Here is a 23,756-nt window from a genome sequence, read left to right as displayed (position 1 = left end):
AGTTACATTAAAGTGAATAGTACATTTTAATTTAAATACATTTTACATTTTAATTACATTTTAATATGACAATATGTATTTCTATTATAATATGAAATACTATATTATTCAGTAACGGTATATATATATATATATATATGAGAGAGAGAGAATTTTTTCTTTTTTTTTTTCTAATAAATATATACTTATATAAACTTACACCACCTTTTTGGTAGTGCCTTGTCATTAAATATTCATTACTTTGTGGTGTTTAGCTAAATGTGTGGTTGTAATTACCCCTCTCGTTAATTATTAGTATAATTATGATTAGTAGGCATATTAGTATTCAGACCGAACTAGTGTAATTTCTTTCCAGAAGGTGGCACTGTCACAACAGCTATGGAATAGAGATTTTTTTTCATGAGATTTTCGACAGTACCTGTCATTATTATATATAATTTGCTTTTCATAAATATAATTTAGCATGTTTATAATTTAATATTTTCTGTTTATGTGCACTGAGGTATAGCGGAGCTCGTTGAAATGTGGCTTTTTCAAAAAAGACTCTGTTCCTGAAGCAGAATATGATAGGCTATAAAGGTAGTTTGAGGAGCTACTAATTTTTCTTTTTTTGTGAAGACATTTCTTGGCCGTTTTGGACTCATGGCCGTGGGCGTTTGGTCCAGGGAACACCAGCGCTGGGTTCATGTGGAGCTCGGCAGTGCGGGGGCGGAGAGAAGGTGTGACGCACTAGGAAGCTACTACGGCGGGTCTCGTACAACCTGACAGCGCTGTAGGTTCACATCTGTACGTGCTGGATACGCTTCGCTTCGGCAACAGATAGCAGCGCGCCAGCCTCGCTCGGGGAGAAGCGCTTTGAAGCGCGGCGCATTTGCTGGACATCGGGAAAGTGCGCACACTTATGTTTGAGAATCTGCACTCAGTTTAATTTAATTTTGGATTTTACCTAAGGTAAGAAACAGTAGTTGTATTGGCAGCCTATTGAATAACTATTTTAACATGCTAAGTCAGTATCTTTGGTCATTAATGTGTCGATGGTTTCTGGAAAAAAAAAACAAAAAAACAACTATTTCACTGCCAGCTGTTATTTAGCCGGCAAATAATTTTGACCCAACGGTTTTTTCAGGCTTTATGAATTTTAGGCACAAAAATCATGCAACTGTATCGTCTTTGTATCATGTTATGTTTTCCCATTTATGCAAATTTATGCAAACATGACATTACTGCATTAACAGAAATAAAGACGTGTTGAGAAGAATAGTGTGTGTGCGCGCGCGCGGGCTCGTGTAGCCCATACAGTGTGTATGGGAGTAGAAGGTGCTCTGTACAGAATCAGTTACATTAGAATGTTTCGGATATAATAATTTGAGGAATTGTAGTAGTACTTTTGTGTTCTTATTAATCTAGTGATGGGGTAGAGGGGTTGGAGTGATCTTAACCAGAAGAGCCCTGTAGACCAGTGTAATGTGAACGTAAGAATATATGTAAGAAAATAGCTTCTCGTGTCGCTTCGTGATGAATTGGCCAATATGATTCATGCGTACTGACAATCCATTAACAGCATATTCAAATATCATGTTTCATCATTTTGGCTTTCCCCATTCTTCTACTTTAAATTTAAAGTCTACTTTATACTTAAAATAAAGAAAGATAGACAAATAATAATAATTGAAGGAATAAATAAACAAACAATGTAAGTAAATAAGATCGTCAAGTCCATTTGGATGCCTTGTTCATGTGGTTGAGGCAAGCTGCATTTTCTGTGCCCATCTTTGTCAGCAGTGGCTCTGTATCATGGGAAAACGGCATTATACAGTGGATTATACTGCAAGACCATGCATTGTATAGTTCCATGAAAATTTACTGGGAAATGTAATAAACTGTAACTTTTTTATTGTATCATATGGTCTTAAAGAAAAAGGGTTTACACCCCTACTAAAAACATGCTAGCCTGAGCTAGTCAGCTATGCAATATGCAACTGGAACTACACACAAGACTATAGGCTTGCACTTCAGAGAAAATGTACCCATCATAAACATAAACAGATGAACCTACAGTGTAATGAGGGTCAGGGAAATAGACCCCATTCCAGTGAATCACTGCAATCAAAATCCATTGTTGAAGCCTATTGTTGAGGCGTATTGCTGATGCCGAAGTGTGAAAGAGCAACAGACAATAGTCCGGACCCCCGAGGCCGGGCTGTGTAACCCCTGCTTAATACGCCGCGAAACACCGGTGTGATTTTAGCTGGGCGATTGCATAAGTGACAGAATGTCCATTATGATCGGTCATCGAGGTGGTCTGATCGGTTCTCAGAAAATGGACCCTCATTCCGTTGAACAGCACTTGACATGTGCTGGTGTGCTCGCCAAACCCTTGTGCGAGAACCTCTCCTCCTGTGGATGGCCTTTCACATGAGTTTTCATTTACTGCCCACCATGGGTGCATGCCTAGCAGAGTCAAGCATCAGCAGTAGTGAGTTTCCCCTGCAGTTTGGTGGGAATCCAGGGACAGTTTGGCTTCATATCCTAAAGATGTAAAACGAAACAAACAAACAAACAAAAACCTCAAAAAACCTTTGCTCCTTGGGCACATTCCTGCTGGCACTGGGCTCTAATGAGAGAGGGATTTGTTATGAGATCTTAAAACAGTTGTGGTTATATCTATTTATTTGCTCTTGGTGGTTGCAGGGAAGGTCTTTGTGTATGGCACAGAGAAAAGCCCCACGGGACGTGTGTGTGCCAGGGAGGAGTGATGATTTTAATGGCAGCAGCACAAAGCCTGACTCCTCAGCGGCATTGTAACCAGTGACCGTGCCATTACTATGGCATTCATTCTGCTTCTCAGAGAGTGCTGAGAGAGAGAGAGAGAGAGAGAGAGAGAGAGAGAGAGAGAGAGAGAGAGAGAGAGAGAAATGAGCGTTTCACAACAAAATCCTCTGAGAATATGCAGTCTTACTTATCTACCTCACTTCTCCCTCTTCTCTCTTTTACTCTTTCAGTCTGCCTCTAGTCCCAAGTCTTGGCCGGACAGGATCTGTGTGCAGTAATATAGCCACTCTGGGAGCCAACATGCTGCTCAAATGCACACAGTTGTTTAACAGTGACAAAAAAAAGTTTATTGCACTCTTAAGTATAGCCTTATGGGTCAGCCCGATGGCCTGCGGTTAAAGAAAGCGTGCAGGGCGGCCCCTGTGCGGTCCGCAGTGGCACGGTCTGAGCTGGCACACATCACTACACTTTCGCTAAGCATGTGTCGGTACACGCAGATGCCCCCTGGCTCGGTCCTTAGTGGGGTGCACCGGGGGACTTCTCCCTTCCCATCATCCTTGTTCAGGCTGGAGTTGGTTTGACTGCAGTGCATCATTTCCTCCCTGCAGACTTTATTGCTCCTCCAGCGAGTTTCAGTGTGCTGCGCTCTGTACTGCACGGCCCTGTGCGGAGAGCAGCAGTGACTCCTGGCATCTCTGTTGCACTCTCACATTACATCATCAACAAAGACGTTAAAGTCACATTCAGAACTCTTTCAAACATGTGTGGATAGACCACACTTCCGAAGAAGAACATAGGACAATATGTAGTTCATTATTCCCTTGTGTTCCCATGTGCACACCCAGACTCACACTGATGAAAAAAGCAATCAAATCAATATAATAATGGCACTGCTAGGTAAACGCATAAAATATCCACAGAGGTTTTGTACAGATATGGTCAGGAATTAATTAGGACATGTTCTGTCCAGCTACTGTAAGGACTCCTGTACACAGGGACAAGTTAAACATGAGACAAATTGCAGATTTGAGATAATGTTTCTTTTTATTGTGATGTGGTTAACCAGAAAACATCGTCTGTGTGGAAAGAGCTGGCATCTTTTAATCCTCATTTGTGATACAATGCCAAAAGTTTTACATGGTGCTTAATGTGTTCTCAACAATAAGAAAAAATAAATATTATTTACATTTAAAGGCATAACACCTAAATCAGACAGATTTTAATGGGTATCTCTAATATAACTAATGTGTTAATTCCATATTCAACAGGAGACCATAAAGGTATGCACATTTCAAAGCATAATGCTTATAAGATCATTTAAAAGCAGTTTTTTTTTAAATATCTCTGAAGTAACTAATGAGTCAGTAATCTGTGTAAAGGAGACCAGGACTATAACACGGGCGAGATGGTCAAGTCTGAGTGAAGAATGAAACCAGAACAATGTAAATTCACTTCAAGACCACAAATCGGAACTTAATTCAAATCCCAGTTAAAATATGACAGCTACATGCCTGGTGTGGCTACAGGATTAGTAACCAATAGAAAACAATGATGCTTCTACACATGTCTTATTGAAGTATACTATGAATCAGAGAACATTTAGTAGAAAGGGGATTCACTGGAAGTCTTAAATTTAAACCTTCCATATTCATGAATATTATCTTAACTTTACCTTCTTGAAACTGTCACTTTGGGCTGATGCCATCCCAAATGGTAAATTATGATGTTATAAAAGTGGACATTAACCAAATACATTAACTTAACTATGTGCAGGCCTTGGAAGATGGTAAACTTCATGTAGCCAAACGGGTTCTTTAAATAAAACTTGACATTCATTTTATTGGTTGCACTGAGTAAGACGGTATTCCTGGGAGGCCAGTAAAAGCGTGTTGCTCTGGTTATTTGTAGTGAAGTGCTTTGTGGGGAATGGAGTTAAAGTATTTCTGCAGGGGCGTGCTCCCAGGTGAAGTGCTTTGTGGGGAATGGAGTTAAAGTATTTCTGCAGGGGTGTGCTCCCAGGTGAAGTGCTTTGTGGGGAATGGAGTTAAAGTATTTCTGCAGGGGAGCGCTCCCAGGTGAAGTGCTTTGTGGGGAATGCAGTTAAAGTATTTCTGCAGGGGAGTGCTCCCAGGTGAAGTGCTTTGTGGGGGATTGCTGGATGGCAAAAAAAATGAATGCAGCTTTCAGGAAGATTGTGTCCAAACTGTCACGACATCATTAAACTAACAGGCACCGTCATATTCACTGGCATCTTCCACAGCTCAGAGAAAAAGGCGTTTACTGAGTGTACACACACACACACACACACACACACACACACACACACACACTCATACACATCACTCTGGGTCCATTCAGTCATAGCTTTCAAAGTCTTGCATGCCTTCCGAGTGCTGCTTTTAAAATGAACTGAAATGAGTTGAAAGCCTCTAATGCAGGACAAAGGCAAAGATGCAGGCTGTGTTTTGTATCTCTTACTATGAGTGACCTACTGCGGTGAGAGTTCTGTGCAGCATACCTGCTTTTTCGACTTTATCCCACATGGGGAAGCTGAAGAGAGAGGACCGATTTGCCTAACGCTCCTCTATACGGCCTATTATACTGTTCCGCTGGCGTTAGAGTGGGCCGTCCGCCCACACGCCCGCAGCAGCGGTTACCACGGCAAGCCTGTGAGCCAGCCCATCTGCAGGTGAGTCGCCGGCGCTAGCAGCAGCTGGCTTCAGGCGCACGCTCTTTCGTGCGCCACATGCTTATTTTGGAGGTCTAAAAGCGGCCGGGAATGTGATCTGGCAGGTCGGGAGGGGGGCTATTTTCATAGCTGTGAGGCATGCTGGGAGCATGGTCTGCTGTTGTGCAGAGCAGGGGGGGTGAAAACTCTGTGCTCATGGGATCTGAGGCTGTGAAGCAGCTGGTGGAGCGGGCAGTATGCAGCTGGAGGTGGAGCTGGAGGGCCAGCTTGGCTTGGAAAAGGGGTGCTCTGTCCTGCTGGTGGGAAAGGGAATGCCCTGTTGTTCTAGGACCATCCAAGGGGAGGAATAGTGGGGGACTGGACTTATCATCCAACATTTAGTGGTGAAGAATGCATGTGTGTACGTTTGGGAGAAGTCGCAGACAAGTTCGAGAAGGTCTGTGGCTCTGTTTGTTTATGTTATACTGTAGAAAGTCATGAGAAAGGAAGAGGGGTCTGTTTCCATTCATTTTGAGCCATTTCATTGACATTCTAAAAACTGCATGCACTCCCTGCCTTAAGCTGGTGTTTCTATAAACTGCATTCCAATAAACTGCATTCCAACAGAGAAACTAAAAGGTAGTTTTAGTGTTAGATGGTTCATACACTCCAGGTTGCCAAAAACTAGAAAGACTCTTCTTACTTGGGTGCGTGTGTGTGTCTCTCTCACTGAGGCGACTCCGTCGCGCCGTTACTCAGCTGAATGCCCCTTTGAAAAGTCCCACGGGTGGGTGCATGGTGGGCTGCAGGTGTCAGGTTACCAGGCCATCCTGTCGTTTGTTGTTTTGTTTGCTGTTTTTTTTTTCTTCCCCTGTCTTACATACTGAACAGTTTTACATATGGTAAATGTTAAGCATATGTTTTTACTGACAAAGGTCATAGAAGCTCCCCCTTTATAATCACTGGTATCTGTTGTGACCTGGACATAGTAATCAGGAAGAACGTTTGCCTGCACTCAACTGGTTGCAGCACAAGACAATGTAATGAAATGTCCCTAATATAAATGACACTTTCTAAATTTAACATCCTGTTATCAAAGTTGTTAAAATGTACATGCTCTTTCGCATCGTTATGCTACACAGCCGATACACCAGAATTTCAGGTCTGTGTGTTCACACCGACAGCAGTGACATTTGAAACTCAGGACTAGCATGACCTTAAGCTAAGTACGAGTCGTCCACAGTAGGGATCCGAGTGCACAAGCAGAATCTGCTTCTGACGTCACTCCTGCCTCACTACAGTAGAGCATTGCTTCAAAGTCCACTGTTCTTTATTACGTAAACAAGGGGATATGCGTAACGTGCGGCCCGAGTGCCAAAGGGCGTATAGCAGGATGCGCAGACTCCCTCAACTTTGTGAGACATTTAATAATATTGAACAGGACACTCACACAGAACAAAACATTGATCATAAACACACACACCTTATATATAAATATATAAGGGTACATTAAAGAGAAATCAACACATTATATTGCACATCAGTGTTGTAATAGCTTAATACCTGTTTAAGTGTTTCATTAGCTTAGTTCTGGAGGAGCAGGTCACTGCGTTGTTCCGGGTTTTCCCGCTTCTCTTCTGGGAACGCATCTCTTCTCCGTGCTTTCTTTAGTTCAACCAGTGGGATATCAAAAATGCTTCACCAGTAGAAGCATGTGCGCTGGGGCAGAGGTCATGCTTCGGTAGCATTTCCAATGCTGCAGCTGGAAGACGCTGCATCCCATGTAAGATCCCATACCATGTAATGCAAGAGAGTCTACCTTCATAACCCCTTCATAGTGCGATGACATAGAATGTGTGTGTGTGTGTGTGTGTTTGTGTGTGTACATGCATGTGAGTGTGTGCGTTTGTATGTGTGTGTATGTGTGTTTGTGTGTGTGTGTGCAGAGAGTGCAGCTTTTTAAAGGCTGTTATTGCACTAAACACCATGAACCAAAATTACTTTTTAATTTTAGGCTCTGTGGTGCTTCAATCTTGTCCAGCTTCTCTCCGTGAATTTGTTCTGTGTATTAGGATACTGGGTCTTAACCTAAGAGACTTTTGCATTTTTCTTAAGAGAACTCTCTAGAACCCAACCCATCACAGCCCCTAAATGAGAAGCACATTATATCCTGTCCTAAGTCGCTATGGGAATCTTTTCAAGGGCCTGCGTCCACCTTGGGCAGTGTCATACTTAATCCCGCTTCACTCCAGCCTGTGCTGGAAAGTTGGGGCGGAGCATGTGTATGTGTGTGTGTGCATGTTGGTGTGTGCGTATGTGTATGTGTGTGTGTGTGTGTTTGTGTGTGTGTGTCTGTGTGTGTGCGCATGTGCATGACCTGTGTGTTTGTGTGTGTGTGTGCGTGTGCATGTGTGTGTGTAGGTGTGTGTGTAGGTGTGTGTAGGTGTATGTGTGTGTGTGTGTGTGTGTGTGTGTGTGTGTGTGTGTGTGTGTGTGTGTATGCAAGTACTTGTGTGTGTGCGCCTGTGTGTGTGCGCGTGTTTTTTGAATTTGTTCACTATGCCATATGATGCTGGCAGGGGCATGGAAGGGTGTGGGAGTCTGGGGGAAAACAAAGGCTTGGCTTGGCATCACTCACCAAGCTTCTCTGTAGCATCATCCACCCACCCAGCCACATGGTGCTAACAACCTTCTCTCACTCTCTTCCTTTCTCTCTCTCTCTTGCTCGCTCTCTGTGTGGGTTTCTCTCTCTCTCTCTCTCTGTTTCTCTCTTCCTCGCTATCTCTCTTTTATGGTAACTCTCTCTCTGACTCACTCTCCCCCCTCCACTCTCTCTCTCTCTCTCTACCCCACTTTGCATCATCAGCCATTTTCTCTGAAATCTGTGTGGCTCTGTTTTCATTTTTCTTGCAAATCTCAACATCTGGTTGTGCCCAGGGCACAGTGTGAGCGAACATCTTCTTGTGTCGACGTAATGGATATCAGCTGACAAAACCACAGAGGCATGCACAAAAGAAAAATGAAAAAAGGAGAGACTCAAAATCAAGAATCACGAGGAATTGTAGGTTTCAGGTTTGAGGCATAGATGCGCGCTGGATGGACTGTGAAAATTAGAAGCAGTGGAGTGTGACCTCACATCAGACAGAGCATTCATTTCAGTCCTAACACTGTGGAAAGACCCAGCCCTGCAAAGACATTTCCTGTAGCTGCTAGGTTCGGAGCCTTGGCAGGGAACAGACAAATGTTAGCATAGCCCCATGCATAAAAGGGAGATTTGCCATGGTTAATTTATACACGTTTCACAGGCAGACATCCAGATGAACGGGCTCTGATGCTCCACAGCAGTGCATGTGCTGCGAAGTTCTCCACGCCCGCTGCTGCAGTGCCTTTGCTCCGGTCCCATAGGCTCTTCCCCGCTCCATCGTATCCGATTACATTCAGCTGGTAATTATCTGGCAGGCCCTGGACCTCCACTAAAGGCAGCAAGGCACTTTTTCTGGCATGGGAAAAGCATTCCCACTGTGGAATCCATCCAGAAACTTTTAAAGCACGTAGCCCTGAACTAAACCGGTGCACCTGTACCAACACCCTGGAGGTCCAAAGCACTGCACAGTGCAGTGTGCCTAGTACAGCTGGTTCAGATCACCAAGAGCTTGATCATTTACGGATGCTCCCTTGTCAGTTTGCGGACCGGGAATGCCAGAGTTGTAGGGCACTTGTTGTTCTGCGAGGCAGGTGACTGGTTTCTCAGCAGGTGATTTCACACGTGTGTGTGTGTGTGTGTGTGTGTGTGTTTGTGTGTGTGTGTCCAGTGATGGTTGGTGCTCTGTTCTGGTCTTAACCATCATCTCCCCTTTCCAGCAGGGGGCTGTAGTTTCTGAGTAAGAGTATGCTGTATACAAAATATTTGTAAAGCATCTTTGAGTTTGAGAAAGGTGCTATATAAATGCAACAAAGCAAACAACAAAAGCCTGCATATACAAGGACATTTCTCTGTGAAGGAGCCATTGTAAATATATAAACAGTCAATAAAATGAATACAAAAGGGAAAATAAGTGAATAAACAGGAGCAAGAATGACAGCAGGTTTGTCCAAAACCTGATTAAGACACTTGCTTGACTCAGCTGATCTGCCTTTCTGTTATTTAGCTGTTAAAATATTTAGATCCAACACTACCACATTAAATGATTAATCAGTGGGTAGAAGGCTATTTCTTATTGCCTTGCCAGGTGAAATGTAAAATAAACAAATGAATATTTACTGAATTATATTTGATTTCTTTTGTATATACCCGATTACAATCTAACATAAAATTATTATTTTAGCTGTGATCTAGAAAGCAGCTGTTCTTATACAATTTATATTTGTAATTTAGTTTAAGTAAAAATCACATTAGAAGAATAATTTACTGTTATGGTGCATGAGCCTTTTTTTGAAGACACTAAAAAAAAGCATTCTGACACAGACAGGACAATTTAGAGTGTCCAATCAACCTACTCTCTGTAGACTGTGGGAGGAAACCAGATATCCCAGAGGAAACCCACACAGAAAGAACACAGAAACACCACACAGATTTGGACTCAAACTCAAGACCCTAATGCTGAGAGGCAAACATGCTAACCACCAAGCCACCAAGTAAAACACGTGATTTGTGAAAATGAAACAAGAAAAGGAGGTCAGAAAAAGGCTACCCCTACGGTATGAGGAGGTTACCCTAACTATAACCCCTACGGTATGAGGAGGTTACCCTAACTATAACCCCTACGGTATGAGGAGGTTACCCTAACTATAACCCCTAGGGTATGAGGAGGTTACCCTAACTATAACCCCTACGGTATGATGAGGTTACCCTTACCATAACCCCTAGGGTATGAGGAGGTTACCCTAACTATAACCCCTAGGGTATGAGGAGGTTACCCTAACCATAACCCCTAGGGTATGATGAGGTTAACCTAACCATAACCCCTAGGATATGAGGATCTTATTTTTACCCCTAGGGTATGATGAGGTTACCCTAACCATAACCCCTAGGGTATGAGGAACTTATTCTTACCCCAAGGGTATGAGAAACTTATTGTAACACTAACCTGTAGGGTATGAGGAGGAATTTACTTTAATCTAAACTGTAGGGTATAAAGATCTTACCCTAATATAGGGTATGAGGAGAATGCAAGTAGGCTCAACCCTCAGCTCTTAGCGATTATGCTGCATGCTGCCTTTCAAGTATTTTATCATATTACATCAAACGCAAGCTTGGAAAAGCTATTGATTTTCTTTCTTATTTTATGTTGTACTTAGATTTCATTTGACATATTTTATCATGGTGACAGTACAAGCCCTCCCTGAGAAACAAACACATGACCTTGCATTGCAGGTACTATCCTACTTGGTGAGCTACAGGAGTACCAGCAAAGCCAACTAAATTATAACACTATAGCTGTCTGTATTTATTCTTCAGAGCACACAGCCTTTATCTTGTCTGCACAGCGGCATTATTAAAAAAAGAGAGTGAAATAAAACAAACTAATAACACCAGTATAAACACAATATCTGAATAATATTTACATTTGTGCCAGAGCCTGAAGGTGCGACCCAGGTAGATGATAAGTGTAATTACTGTGGATCATACTGTGAGGTTGCTTGAACCTAAAACAGAAAGATGCATCACCAAAAGCCAGGCAACAAACAGGAGCGGATACGGTAAATATATACTATAGTCACTGGAAAGTGTTTACGGAGCTGCATTTGAAGAATGCTAACCAGCCACAAAATTGCACACTCAATCCCCTCGGTCACACACAAAATGCTTGCGTTGCAATGTTGAATAAACATGGTCTGGTTTAATGTAGTGACTCCACCCTGCACCAGCAGTTCTCTACATCACAGATGTGTGACTGGTGTAGTAGGTGGGCCTGCCACCAGATCCGCAAATGAGTTGTGGCACAAAGATTCCTGTAAAGCGGTGAAGCTAGCATTGATTTGAACCCTTTCCCTTTAACAGTTAAAGCCACCGCAATTAGGGCTTTTCAAACACGTATTGAGTTGCGGCATTGATTTCGGATGGTGAATTCACAGTCCCTGCATTACCTTTGTGAAACTGGCCACCGTACAGTAAGAAAACCTCTTTGTTTTCATTGCTTTATTTATTTTCAGAATGTTAGAACTGTAACAGTCCTGGTACAGGTCATTTGTCATACAGCATGAGAGTGTGTAAAAGGATACCCTGTCCATTTCCGTGGTAAACAGCAGCCTGGGAGCAGTGTGGGTCCTGACAGATGGGGGCAGGACCGTTTAGAGATGAGAGGTAGGATCTGCGTGGGTGTTACTCGAAGAGGCGGCAAGAACACGATCCTCTACAATTTGTTTTTAATTCCTAGAATTATTGCCCTCCTGATGCACAGCATACTAAAACCAGGCAAAGAGGGTTTTCAATCATTTGCCTAAAGATTGACAGTTAAGCAACAACAAAGTGCAATTGATCATTTCCCAGACAAGCCTTAGGTTCCCAGAAGCTATTCTGCTTTTGTTTAACTGAGCATCTTAGGTGAATTGATTTTTATCCACAGTCCTGGTGAAAAGGCAGTAAGTCACAGCTACTTAGGCCTATGGTTCTATCAAGCCAAGCAAAGCTATGGATTTTTCCTTTGTTTGAGACATAAATATTTCCCACAGTTAGTCAAAACACGTAACATAAATTACAACAGTAAGGCAAGCCTCTGTGGGTAGGTGTCCCCGAGGCATGGGCGACTAGTTATAAGCCTGGCTGTAGTTCTTGCATATGGGGTAAGCTAGACAAACCAAACTTTCCATAGACAGACAACAGCAGTAATATGGTAGCTAACATCTCATAGCTTAAAGGAGAAAGCCCCTCAGTGATGATGCTTCTGTCACGGTTGGCCCCTCCTAGTGTCTCTGTCTCCATGGTTTCCTTGTCTCATGTCATTGATTCATTTTCTCCATTCTTGTACAAGTCTTTGTTTTGGTTTTCACCTCATTTGGATCACCTGTGCATTGTTAGTCCTCATTACGCTGTGTATTTCAACCTTGTGTTTTTCCCTGTTAGTTAGCTGGTCTTTGTGATTCCAAGCCTCTATTGTGTTTGTACTATTGTTAATGCTCTGTGTTCTCTGTCCATTGTTGAATATACTGAGCCCTGTTGAGTTTACGTTGCCTGCGTTATTGTTCTAGCTGTGTTACATGTTGTACATTTCTATTTAGCCTGTTTATTTTCCTGTTATCATGTTTTACTTTCTGTTTGTATCATCATATTTCCTGGATCCCTTCATGTTGGTAAATTGACCCTGGACCATGACTATGACTCTGATTCTGGATTTGCCCTTAAAAAATCTCTCTCAGTGTATGCGTCCACGTCGTGATTGCCCCATGTTACAGCATCGCTGTGTTTTTAATCAGTCTTGATAAAATAATAATCAGTCTTGATCCTTCTCTCATAATGAGCTCTTGCCAGCCTAGACGTTTGAAATATTAGGGTGGAAGAACGACATTTCAAGTGTTCTACACACTCTGCCTCTTACGTCAGCACATGTCAAACTGTGTGCTCCCACAGTAGCAGCCAATGGAAGCTCGCATTCACTTCCAAGCTCTGCCAGAGGGTGGGGCATGACATATTTATGCCCCTCTTTACAAGTCAAACCAAAGCACAGAAATTGTAGATACCAGTATCAAACCTGATGTCCCTCTGACAGTGACATTCTGTGCCCCAAATAAAAGAAGAAATAAACAGAATAGTGTTAGGGCTTAAAGAGATGTCAGCATTAAATAGGGTGGCATGTTATTACATAGTAATACATTGCAAACTTCTCGCAGCTTGCGTTTTTCCTTGGACTCTTCCTGAGTGGGTGTTGCTTTCTGAAACGCCATTGGGTAATTGGTTTAATTAGCTCACCAATCAGTTATCAAGAGCCTGGCAGGAGTATAATTGCCCGCATTTATGCATGATATATCAAGCACAGTTGTTCTAAAATCAGTGGCAATTCCAGCACTTGCATTCCAGCACTTCATGTCCTTACATGGGCATGCAGCTACAGCCAGCTCTATCAATTACACCTGGAACATGTCTGAGGCTTGGCGGGGCATATATCCAGCTGATATGTCTTGCCTGTTTCCAATTAGCACAATGTCATAATATTTTACAACATCAGTTCCTGCTCTCCCAAAGCGAGAGGGGAGTGTAGTCAGATTTAATTTTCAACAGGCCTGTACTATACCCCCTATTGTGAGGTCCCTTGCTCAAGTTCCCCCACAGAGTGGACAAAGGACCTCACTATGATTTATCTGTTTAAGTGAGAGATGTTCAGAACCTTCCTGACACAAACACTGAGTGAAAAGTCATAAGATGCTCTGTTATTCTAGACTGGAGGGCAGATTTGATTTGAGGGATATCTCATACTCAGAAGAAACTCCAAGTAGGTAATGTTGTATCCTAAAAATCATCAACTAAAGTACAGCGAGTCCAGAGAGTTTCCTTCCAGCACAATTCTCCAAGGCTTTGTTAGCATGAGGAAATTACATGATGAAACTACACCAAGTGTTCAATTTCCAGTTTTGCTCCACTACAGTCTTGCCATTGTGGTGCCTATACACATAATAAATTGTTTCAGTACATTGTGCCACTCTGGACTCTCTGAGTGCAGCTGGCTGTACAAATGTGAGTTGAAGTGCACGCGTCACCCTCCTAACCCCGTTACTTAATGCACTGCGATGACCCAGATCCAGCTGCTGCCCCAGTCAGGGGTGCAGCGGCGTGAGAAAGACAGCACAAGGGGGCTTGTTTACTGCTCCTGCCTAACCACAGGACTCATGCAGTGGCTTCTGCCAAAAGGGTGGCTGACAGCTTGGTGGCTCTTCTTTGCAGATCAATAGCAGTCTGGAGATGCTGAAAAACAGGACTGATCGGCACTTGGTGGCTTTTCTGTTTCTTCTGGGGAACGTGGGAGAGGTAAAATGTTCCTTCTTTAAATTTCCCCCAAAGTAACAATGGTTGCAGGGTTTACCACCTCCTTTTTCACATGGCCCATAGCACAGTTCACTGTATTGTCCTTCATTCTTTTCTGCATTTTTTTTCTTTCTGCTTTGTCCAAATCCACCACCTGATCATCCAGTCCTGTGTGGCCTTCATGAAGCACAGTGCTGTGACTGTCCAGGACTGGGAAGGGTGTTCTAGTGAAATAACCATAGGAAGGCTTTCTGGGGCTTGCACACTGCTGAAACTCTTTGGTGCTATGTAGAATATACCTTATGTGAGAAACATGTCAAGGAACATCAGTTTAGGAGAAGATTTAATAATATTGGTTTATGTCTTCACACTCATGTATCTAGCAGATCATTCTGGGTCAGGAGCTGACAACATCTGGACTACTTTGCAACCAGCTCTCCTGCCAGCTGTGGGGTGCAAATTCAAACGTGTCAATTTTGGCATATTTAGGAGCCATTAGTCAGTCGACCCATATGCACAATGCTTGTCAGTGCTTTGCCCCATTTCATTCATAAGACTTCACCTCTCTACGAGTGGGAGCTTTTCAGACAACCAAGGCACAATGTAACATATCTAGACCCCAAAAAAGCCTTTGCTTTCTTTGTATCGTTTGTATGTAGGTCACTGTGTTGGCCAGCCCTGAAGTAAATGACAGCCAGCAAATCCCTCAGAACGTGTACCATGACATCAGCATCACCAGGAACAAGATAGTGACTGCACAGTTTGAGTGCTATCAGAAGATTATGAAGGACAACAATCCTGTCAGAAATGGTAGGACAGCAAAATAAACTGACAACAACAGCTGCTGAATCAACCTGTTGTATCATTATTCAGAGCAGGTGGGGGAAAAAACGACTGCAGGGAATTTTGGGAATTACAATTGCAGAAGGAGAGAATCAGAGAAGTATGTGTGCTGTTAATGTCTGCATGTCTCAGCTTCGTGGGACAAGTAGTGTGCTGGCACACTCCCTTTCAGGGGTCAAGTGTCATGAGACAGAGGTGAAATCAGCAGGCATGAAGCAATGTCCAGGTTTTCAACAAGCTTCTCATATATATGCAAATCTTGACATTAATTCATGTCGTTTTGTGTAATTAACAGAGTGAGTACACAGTGAAATTAAAAGCCTGATTATGACAAGGGAAAGTGATGCTCTGTACTGGGTGATAGAGCTATAGTACAGTTTACCTGGACTAACCTGTAAAAACCACCAAGCATACACAGTGCACTTCTGTTTATAAAGTGTACAAGTGGTTAAAAGAGTTGGAATAACTTCATGAGAATAACGCATGTTTGGCACTGTACTAGTTATCATTATCAGATACTTACAAAAATTGCCTATGACTGTAATAATACAGTGTATGAGAGAGGATATAGTCTGACTGTGCAATAATAATGGGTACTTAAGAGGGTATTTATTTCCTCCAACTTTTAGATAACAGGGTCTCAAATAGAATAAATACTACAAGTCTAAAAGTTAAACAAATTAGATTTTTCCTTCCAGTCATAAGTTTTTAAATCCCTTTGTTATATTTACCCCGTGGAGCACGGGTAGGTGTAGCTAAATGTAAAGTAAGGAAATTTAATAAACCAGCAAGGGGTGAGGTTACAGTGCTGCCTAGAACGGACAGATGGTTGAAAGGGTCAATCATATGCAGCCAGGTTCATTCTGAGCCCTGCAGGACTCACAAGCTCAGATGGAAAATCTATAGGAGGGGGGTTTTGTGAACTGATCCGTCTCTGTGCCGCAGTAACACCTGTGCTTTCACGTCTGCTCGCCAGCCGGTCCGGTTTGCAACCGCACGTGGGACGGATGGCTGTGCTGGGATGACACAGATGCCGGCGTCACCTCTCACCAACACTGCCCGGACTACTTCCACGACTTTGACCCTTCAGGTGACGTTCCGTAGCGGCCCTGGGGCTCGGCGCCCCCCCGCCTCTGCCCTGCATTCAAGGGCTCTTATCATCCTCTTATCTGTTTCTCTTTTATCATCTCACAGACCCCTTTTTTTTTATCAGAAAGGATCTTGAGTTTCAAATTCTGTTTGTCTCCTTCAAGCAGTGCCAGAGCCAGAGGCTAAACAACTTTAAAGCTTTTGATAAAAGACAATCTCTTTCACTTACACATAAAAGAGATTGCATTTTAAGTAAAAAGCATAAAAAAGCAGAGAGGGATTATTAACCCTAATGCGATTTTTAACCAAGCCCTAAAAGGAACCTAAGAATATATACTCCCAGAATGCAAAAAGCACTTTTTTAAATGAGAAGGTGAGAAGATGCCTATTGTTGATTATATGAACCAGTTTCAGAATACCAGTCAATAAAAATGATGTCTTTGACTTTTAGAGAATTAAACTAATTCTCGCTGGTGTTTCTTTTAACAGAAATTGCCACTAAGATCTGTACGCAGAATGGCCAGTGGTTTTTGCATCCTGAGAGCAATAGAACCTGGACAAATTACACCAGATGCAATGAGCACACTGACGAGGTTAGAATGGTATGTCCTGCACAAAACACATTCATCCACAGTGTAAGAAACAATAACAACCAAACATTTGTTTGTCACATGGGTATCACAGAAGATTTAAGGTCTTGCTGATTGTTTACCACAATGCAGCACATCATCTCTCATGAACAATGGTCAAGTAAAGCGTGTTTCAGATTAAGAGAGGTTACCAAGAGTAAGGCTAGGGTGCAGTCTGTTGTGCTGTTATAGGCCTGGAAGATAGGAAGATACAGTAAGTTAATGAGGTTCGGGGGGACACTGTCAACCAAAACTGTTAGCTTTTTGAGAGCTGTTTCAGCATGCCTTGTATGCTACAACCTTCACATAGATATGTTTCATACATTTCTACAGGAATGAAAGAATCAAATAAGGATAAGGCATATAGTGCATATACTATATGTTTGCATATATATGTAAATATATATATATATATATATATATATATATATATATATATATATATATATATATATATATATATATATATATGTATGTAAATATGTAGTACATATGTAAATAAATGTAGTATTATATGTAAACAAACATGTAGCAGTGCAAAGTGGTAAATCTGCAAGGAATTTGCACCTTTCTTCCATACCTCAGTTACAGAAGGTTTCTTTGAGACAAATCTGATACAAAAATTGAACTCCCAGCAACAACTATCTGACTGGGTGTGTTTAGGCTAGGGAATTCACAGCAAGTATGTTTAAGTAAAGATGTATTTACGGGAAGCCGCAAAAGATAGTATTAATAGTATTGTTGATAGCATTAATCAGCATCCATCTACTCCCCCCACCCTCACCCCTCTCTTTGCAGACTGCAATAAACCTGCTCTACTTGGCCTTAATAGGACATGGGCTATCGTTGATCTCCTTGTTTATTTCACTTGGCATATTCTTCCATTTTAAGTAAGTGCTCAACTCTTAAAAGCAGCATAAAACTCTGTAATTTTCCATTGGAGATGTCCCGCTAACATTTGCCGCATCTGGGCTCTGTTCTCTATCCTTGCAGGAGCTTGAGCTGCCAGAGGATAACCCTGCACAAGAACCTCTTCTTGTCCTTCATCTTGAACTCCATCATCACTATCGTCTCTTTTACGGCAGTGGCAAACAACCAGGAGTTAGTGCAGCGCAATCCCGTAAGGACACACGGGCCCAATGGCTCCAGTGAAAACACCACTGAACTTGATGGGCGGTTTGCGTCATTAGAAATGTGCTGACAGCTCTCTTTTGGAAATGTTTCCTGCTCAGACCAGCTGCAAAGTCTCCCAGTTCATCCATCTTTATCTCTTTGGATGCAACTATTTCTGGATGCTGTGTGAAGGAATTTACTTGCATACACTCATCGTGGTAGCTGTGTTTGCAGAAAAGCAGCATTTAATGTGGTACTACCTCCTTGGATGGGGTATGTTCTTTAAAACGTAGTGTAATCTTTAACATAGTCCAGCATTATGGAAATTACACAAATTGTGCATTTGTGTTGTGCTTTACAATACTGCAATTTGTTTTATGTAGGTTTCCCACTCATACCAGCTACAATACACGCCATAGCCAGAAGTTATTATTACAATGACAAGTGAGTATTATTATTATTATTATTATTATTATTATTATTATTATTGTTGTTAGTTTCATTTATATAGCACCTTTCTCAAACTCAAAGTCGCTTTACAGACAAATATAAGCTTTTACAATCACTTACCCACTACAATATCTACAATATCTCTAAATTTTTGCATTTTGCAAAGCTTTTGTTACTTCCAAACCTCCACAATTTATAAACCAGTGCTACCTTGAACTCATGTCTCGTAAGCTTACCTAAATCTTTATGTCTTTTTAATAACGTCATATTAAAGGAATCAGTAAAATGCTGAGATACTAATAGTAATTATTTCCTTTTTTGAATTTGAATTCATACCATAGTTGTTGGATCAGTTCTAAAACATCGTTGCTGTACATTATCCATGGCCCAATCTGTGCAGCTTTGTTGGTAAGTCATCTGAAGGCATTAAGGTTTCTGGCTATTCTCAATAATAACCTCCTTTTTCTAGTACAAAAGCAAACAAAAGATCATGTCTGAAGGTTGTTTTTACTTGTCATTTCCATTTCTGTCAGGAGCCTTTACATTTCTATTTTTGCTATGTTATTTTTGCTTGGCTATAATTTATTTAATTTTTAGAATTGTATAATTACACATGGGGTGGTAGTTCAGGGTCAGATAATAAAATGCTTCCTGATAGTTTTGTTTTAGCCTCCTGGATTTACTAATTAGTTCAAGCCAATGTGTAGAATGAATCAGATGCTGACACAAAATCATGCGAAGAATTCAATTTGAAATTATATGATAATATATATTTGTAGGGATAATAGAACGTAAACCATCACTGGCTGCCTCAACATACTGAAGCTAAATGAGAGCCTTCAAAGAATCCCAGTGTTATTCAGGCCAACAGTGTGAAGCCCAGTATTATACAGTCTAGCAACTTTATTTAGTCTAGCAGTCTGAATGTAAATGTTATCCAGACCACCAATCTGAAGCATTACTGTTATTCAGTCCAGCAATCTGAATCCCAGTGTTATCCAGTCCAGCAAACAGATGCCGTCCTTCACTGCCTCTTGTGATCTGTCCCATCAGGTCAATCTCTTTTTTCTGCTCAACATCGTGCGCGTGCTCATTACCAAGCTGAAGGTGACCCATCGGGCAGAGTCCAGTCTCTACATGAAAGCGGTGAGGGCCACTCTCATCCTGGTGCCTCTGTTGGGCATCCAGTACATCCTCCTCCCATATAAACCTGCAGGACGCATCTCCTCAGAGATCTACGACTATGTCATGAACATCCTGATGCACTATCAGGTGAGTGTAAACCATACTTGTGAAGTGACTAAAGTTGTTAAGAGCTTAAAAGCTTTACTAAGAGGCAGAGGTGCAGTGTTGTGATTAACACAAGAAGCAGTCTTGGCAATGATAATAATAATAATAATAATAATAATAATAATAATAATAATAATAATAATTAAAAAAACCTATAAGTTTTTTACTTTAGAAGTAAGGGATGCAAAAAGGGTGATAATGACATTTACAGTAGTCTGAACAGCTAATAAAAAGGGTGAAAAATAAAACACTTCCAAATATATACACCTTAATGAGAGACAGTTCTTAAGCAGTTCTTAAACAAAGTATCTGTCCAGATTGCTTGATGTAGAAGTCATAATACAGCATGCTGACCAATTACAAGGTTCAGGTCACCATGCGTATAAAGTTGGACTGTTGAGACCTCATTTCAAGAGCTGGGCCTGATTGGCAAAAGGTATATTGCAATGCATGTCGCACCGTACTGCCCTTGTAGTGGAATGCACCAGACGGGTCCATCCACTGGGTGAAAATTGCATCGGGCGACTTTTTTCCTGCAGTGATTTGATGTGCATGTTAAGCGCCTCACTGCCAGAGTGCATGAAAACATTGGAGAAATCAGATGAGGGCACCACTGACTAGATGAGACAAGATAGAGAGGAGATGCTGATGCTGGAAAAACCCAACATTGTTTGCTCTTGGACCTGACACAGTTCCATTTGTGTTTACAGGGACTGCTCGTGGCAACTATATTCTGCTTCTTCAATGGGGAGGTAAGGAGTTTTCCACCGCAACAGAGTGCAGATTTCCTGTTTGTCTGAAAGGACCCAGATCATACGCCACTGCATCATTTCCCCTTGCCACCTTATGGTCTGACACGCAGCCGCACACCCAGAGCAATGTCCTACCTTAACCCCTGACTTAAACTCTGGATAATTAAGGAACTGGCTGGGGTCCATATACACAGATTTTACAAATGTTTGAGTGGTGTTGCTGAGGAACTGAGTCCAAATTAGCTCTTTGTATTTATAAGTGGTTGCTTTGTGAGCACATGAAAGCTCATATACAGACATCCTGGGAAGCATTACTGGGCTAGGAGTTAATAGAGCAATCAGCAGAGCTGAAACGGATGTCTCCCCGCCAGAATGCTGGCTGGGCACAATGGGCCGGAAGAGCTAGGCTTCAAAGAACGGCTAGAAGGATTTAATCCCATCCGCCCGTGTAGCGTGGACCAATGCACAAAAGCAATTCTTTTAAATGCAGACAAGAAGTCAATTCTGGGGTAATTTTGTGGGCACTTTGCAAGAAAATCATTCATGTTTATATGGTGGGGTAACCAGAGCGAACCTTTTCTTTATGCAGGTGCAAGGTGTGCTGAGGAGGCACTGGAACCAGTATCGCATTCAGTTCGGAAGCACCCTCAACCATTCGGACGCCCTCAGGTCAGCGTCCTACACGGCTTCCTCCATTACGGAGGTGCAAGGTTGCTATAGCATCGACGGCCACAGTGAACACTTGAATGGCAAGAGCTCTCTCGATGCTGACAACGCTGCGCCAAAGTCCGAGAATTTCGCATGAGCCCACCGACGTTCAGCGCACAACTAGTTATCATGACGAGAGTCAACGTGAATTGACATTTACCGAGAACTTGATGCCAAAGCACAACAGAGCGTGACGGAAGTGATTCCCTGTTCTCACACTGAAAACTACCTTGTTACCTTACGCAGGGGACACGCCAATAAATGCACACGAATGTTCAGTCTTCTGCCACCTTGGTAAGACATTTTGGGCATAAACAAATTATGATCCTCCACACAAGTAAACTGCACTTGATTTTTACCAGGTTGAAATCCACAATTGTGACTTCTACTGCCAACATTAAACTGTGCTGAGATGGGCTGTACCAAGTGACACAAAATATAGTTACATTTTTAACAAAAGCTTATATATATATATATATATATATATATATATATATATATATATATATATATATATATATATATATCCCTGTTTTGGGAAAGAGCCAGTATCATTTTACATGTTGTAATCAATGTAGTACTGTAAATTATATTGTTATGTTCTGTAAGTTATGTTGCATTGTATCTTATCTGTGGTACCTTTGAAAAGACAAGAATTCAAGTCAAATCTAGATATCAGTCAAATATATAAATGTTTTCTGTGCTTTGTCCTAGCACTTCCAAACCTGTTAAATTGAAGCTACCATAACAAATGTGCACTTATATCTGATTTACATATAAATAAAATCACATTATAAAGATATAAGCATATAAAACATCACATTGAATTACATGGTTTTTTTTTTGTTGTTTTTTTGCTGTTGTTGTTAACCACTCAATTATAGCCAATGCTAACTGGATAATTAGAGCAATTTGTATTTTTTAGTATGTGCTTATAAGAATCATTAAGGCACTTTTATTTAGTCAAAGACAACACTAATAAACTGAGTAAATTTAATGGACAGGTGCATTAACTCATACTGCCATCAGTTTATGTCCAGGTAGCTTTCATACTCAGAGAACAGAAAATTCTTTAACTGTAAACACCCTTCACGAACTAGAAATGATCATATAATTCAAGCACTGAACAAAGTTGCCTAAATTTCTCACATTCCCCAGAGGTTAAGCAACATGCCCTAATGTATACCACTTCAGTCTCTGGTCTTCTCATGCTAAACATACATGTTTATATGGTAGACATTTGGTTGTTTCTTCTATGGTTTTGTTTGTGAAAGTATGTGTGCAAGTGTGAGTTTATGTTACTGAAAAATGAAAGGTTCACTGCAGGACAGTATCTTACTGTATCCAAATATGGGATTTATTATTTGTGTTTGTTGAGGTTAAGAAAAAGGCTTTTGAGACGCAATGTCTTTGTGTTAAAAATACATTATGTACTGTACATATTGCAGCTGTTATAAAACTCAAATACTAAATGGGTTATTTTTGTTGTATGAACGCAAGTCATTTCTCTGGAGTTGTATATGTGTAACAGTTAATTCACAACATTCGAGCAGTGTTGCAGTCCTGTGTCCATGCTACCATGCTATTACAGATAATTAGCAATATGTTTCTTGTTTGAATGTTTAGCTCCGAAACTGTGGTTCATGTGTGCATTCAATACAGAAAAAAAAACTATTTGTGAAAAACACCAGTTATTAACACCAAATACTGACAGAAGTACGATAATTTAATCTATTCATTGATGTTGGTGAGATGTGCATCACTCAGGTTCCATAGAAATGTCACCCATCAAACACCCTGAATCCAGCATGAGTCTGTTTTTAATAAGAAAATGCCAGGCTTTAGGGGCAGAGACAACAGGACTTTGAAAATGGGGGAACAGAATGAAAAATGCAAGGAGAGCTTCCAGCCTGTCTGAACCTGTTCTCCTAATGATCTGTCTGATGACTTGGCATACACCACGCATTCAGCTCTGCTGCAAAGAGCAGGATTGACCTGGCCTCTTTCAGCCCATCAGATGGAGTAATTAAGATCTTCATTCCAGATGAATCAGGAATGTTGGAACAGGAAAGAACACTGTGATATCTTACAGTCATATCTTACAGTGAAAAACCAAAACAGAAAAGCAATAAACATGTCTGACTCAGATCCTAGACATATGTAACACTTCAGAGTTCATTTCTAAAATTACAATTCGTAATGTTCCAGGAAAAAATGCCTATCACAATATTTTTAGTCTTCATGGTCCACAAGCATGTGTTTGATCTAACCCAGCTCCTAGTCCTCCTGTACTTGTATACCTGTGGCCACTGTTCTTAATGACATGGCTAACATGGGGTGGGACCTGATATAGCACACAATTGAGGACTGCTGGATTGGCTGATTGGCTGCACTGAGAAATGAGGTCTACCTGATTGGCTAGGCTGAGAAAGGAGTTCTGTGTCCTGGACTGGGCTAAGAAACACTGACCTGTCAGATTTAGGTTT

The 23,756-nt window shown here is 41.5% G+C and overlaps 1 protein-coding gene across 3 annotated transcripts; it reads left to right on the top strand.

Annotated features, from left to right (window-relative positions):
* The first annotated feature begins 63 nt into the window (after positions 1-63).
* Positions 64-22,764, top strand: calcrla (calcitonin receptor-like a). Of its 3 annotated transcripts, none has more exons than XM_027022688.3 (13): positions 64-951; positions 14,316-14,399; positions 15,056-15,206; positions 16,216-16,329; positions 16,818-16,930; positions 17,756-17,847; positions 17,951-18,077; positions 18,190-18,343; positions 18,454-18,514; positions 18,862-18,928; positions 19,574-19,792; positions 20,521-20,562; positions 21,152-22,764. In XM_027022688.3, the coding sequence occupies exons 2-13, from the start codon at positions 14,334-14,336 to the stop codon at positions 21,365-21,367; spliced, it is 1,422 nt and encodes a 473-aa protein (XP_026878489.1). In that variant the 5' UTR covers positions 64-951; positions 14,316-14,333; the 3' UTR covers positions 21,368-22,764. The 3 variants fall into 3 exon arrangements, with proteins under 3 accessions (XP_026878489.1, XP_026878480.1, XP_026878472.1); XM_027022679.3 differs by lacking the exon at positions 64-951 and adding an exon at positions 5,685-5,897 and having other exon boundaries at positions 16,818-16,921; XM_027022671.3 differs by lacking the exon at positions 64-951 and adding an exon at positions 5,685-5,897.
* Positions 22,765-23,756: the final 992 nt, after the last annotated feature.

Source organism: Electrophorus electricus, chromosome 4 (genome assembly GCF_041902795.1).
Source record: "Electrophorus electricus isolate QZ-2024a chromosome 4, ASM4190279v1, whole genome shotgun sequence".
In the NCBI taxonomy this organism is placed as follows: domain Eukaryota; kingdom Metazoa; phylum Chordata; class Actinopteri; order Gymnotiformes; family Gymnotidae; genus Electrophorus; species Electrophorus electricus.
Note: the sequence above shows the minus strand (reverse complement) of the source record. Positions and strands in the feature narration are given on the sequence as shown.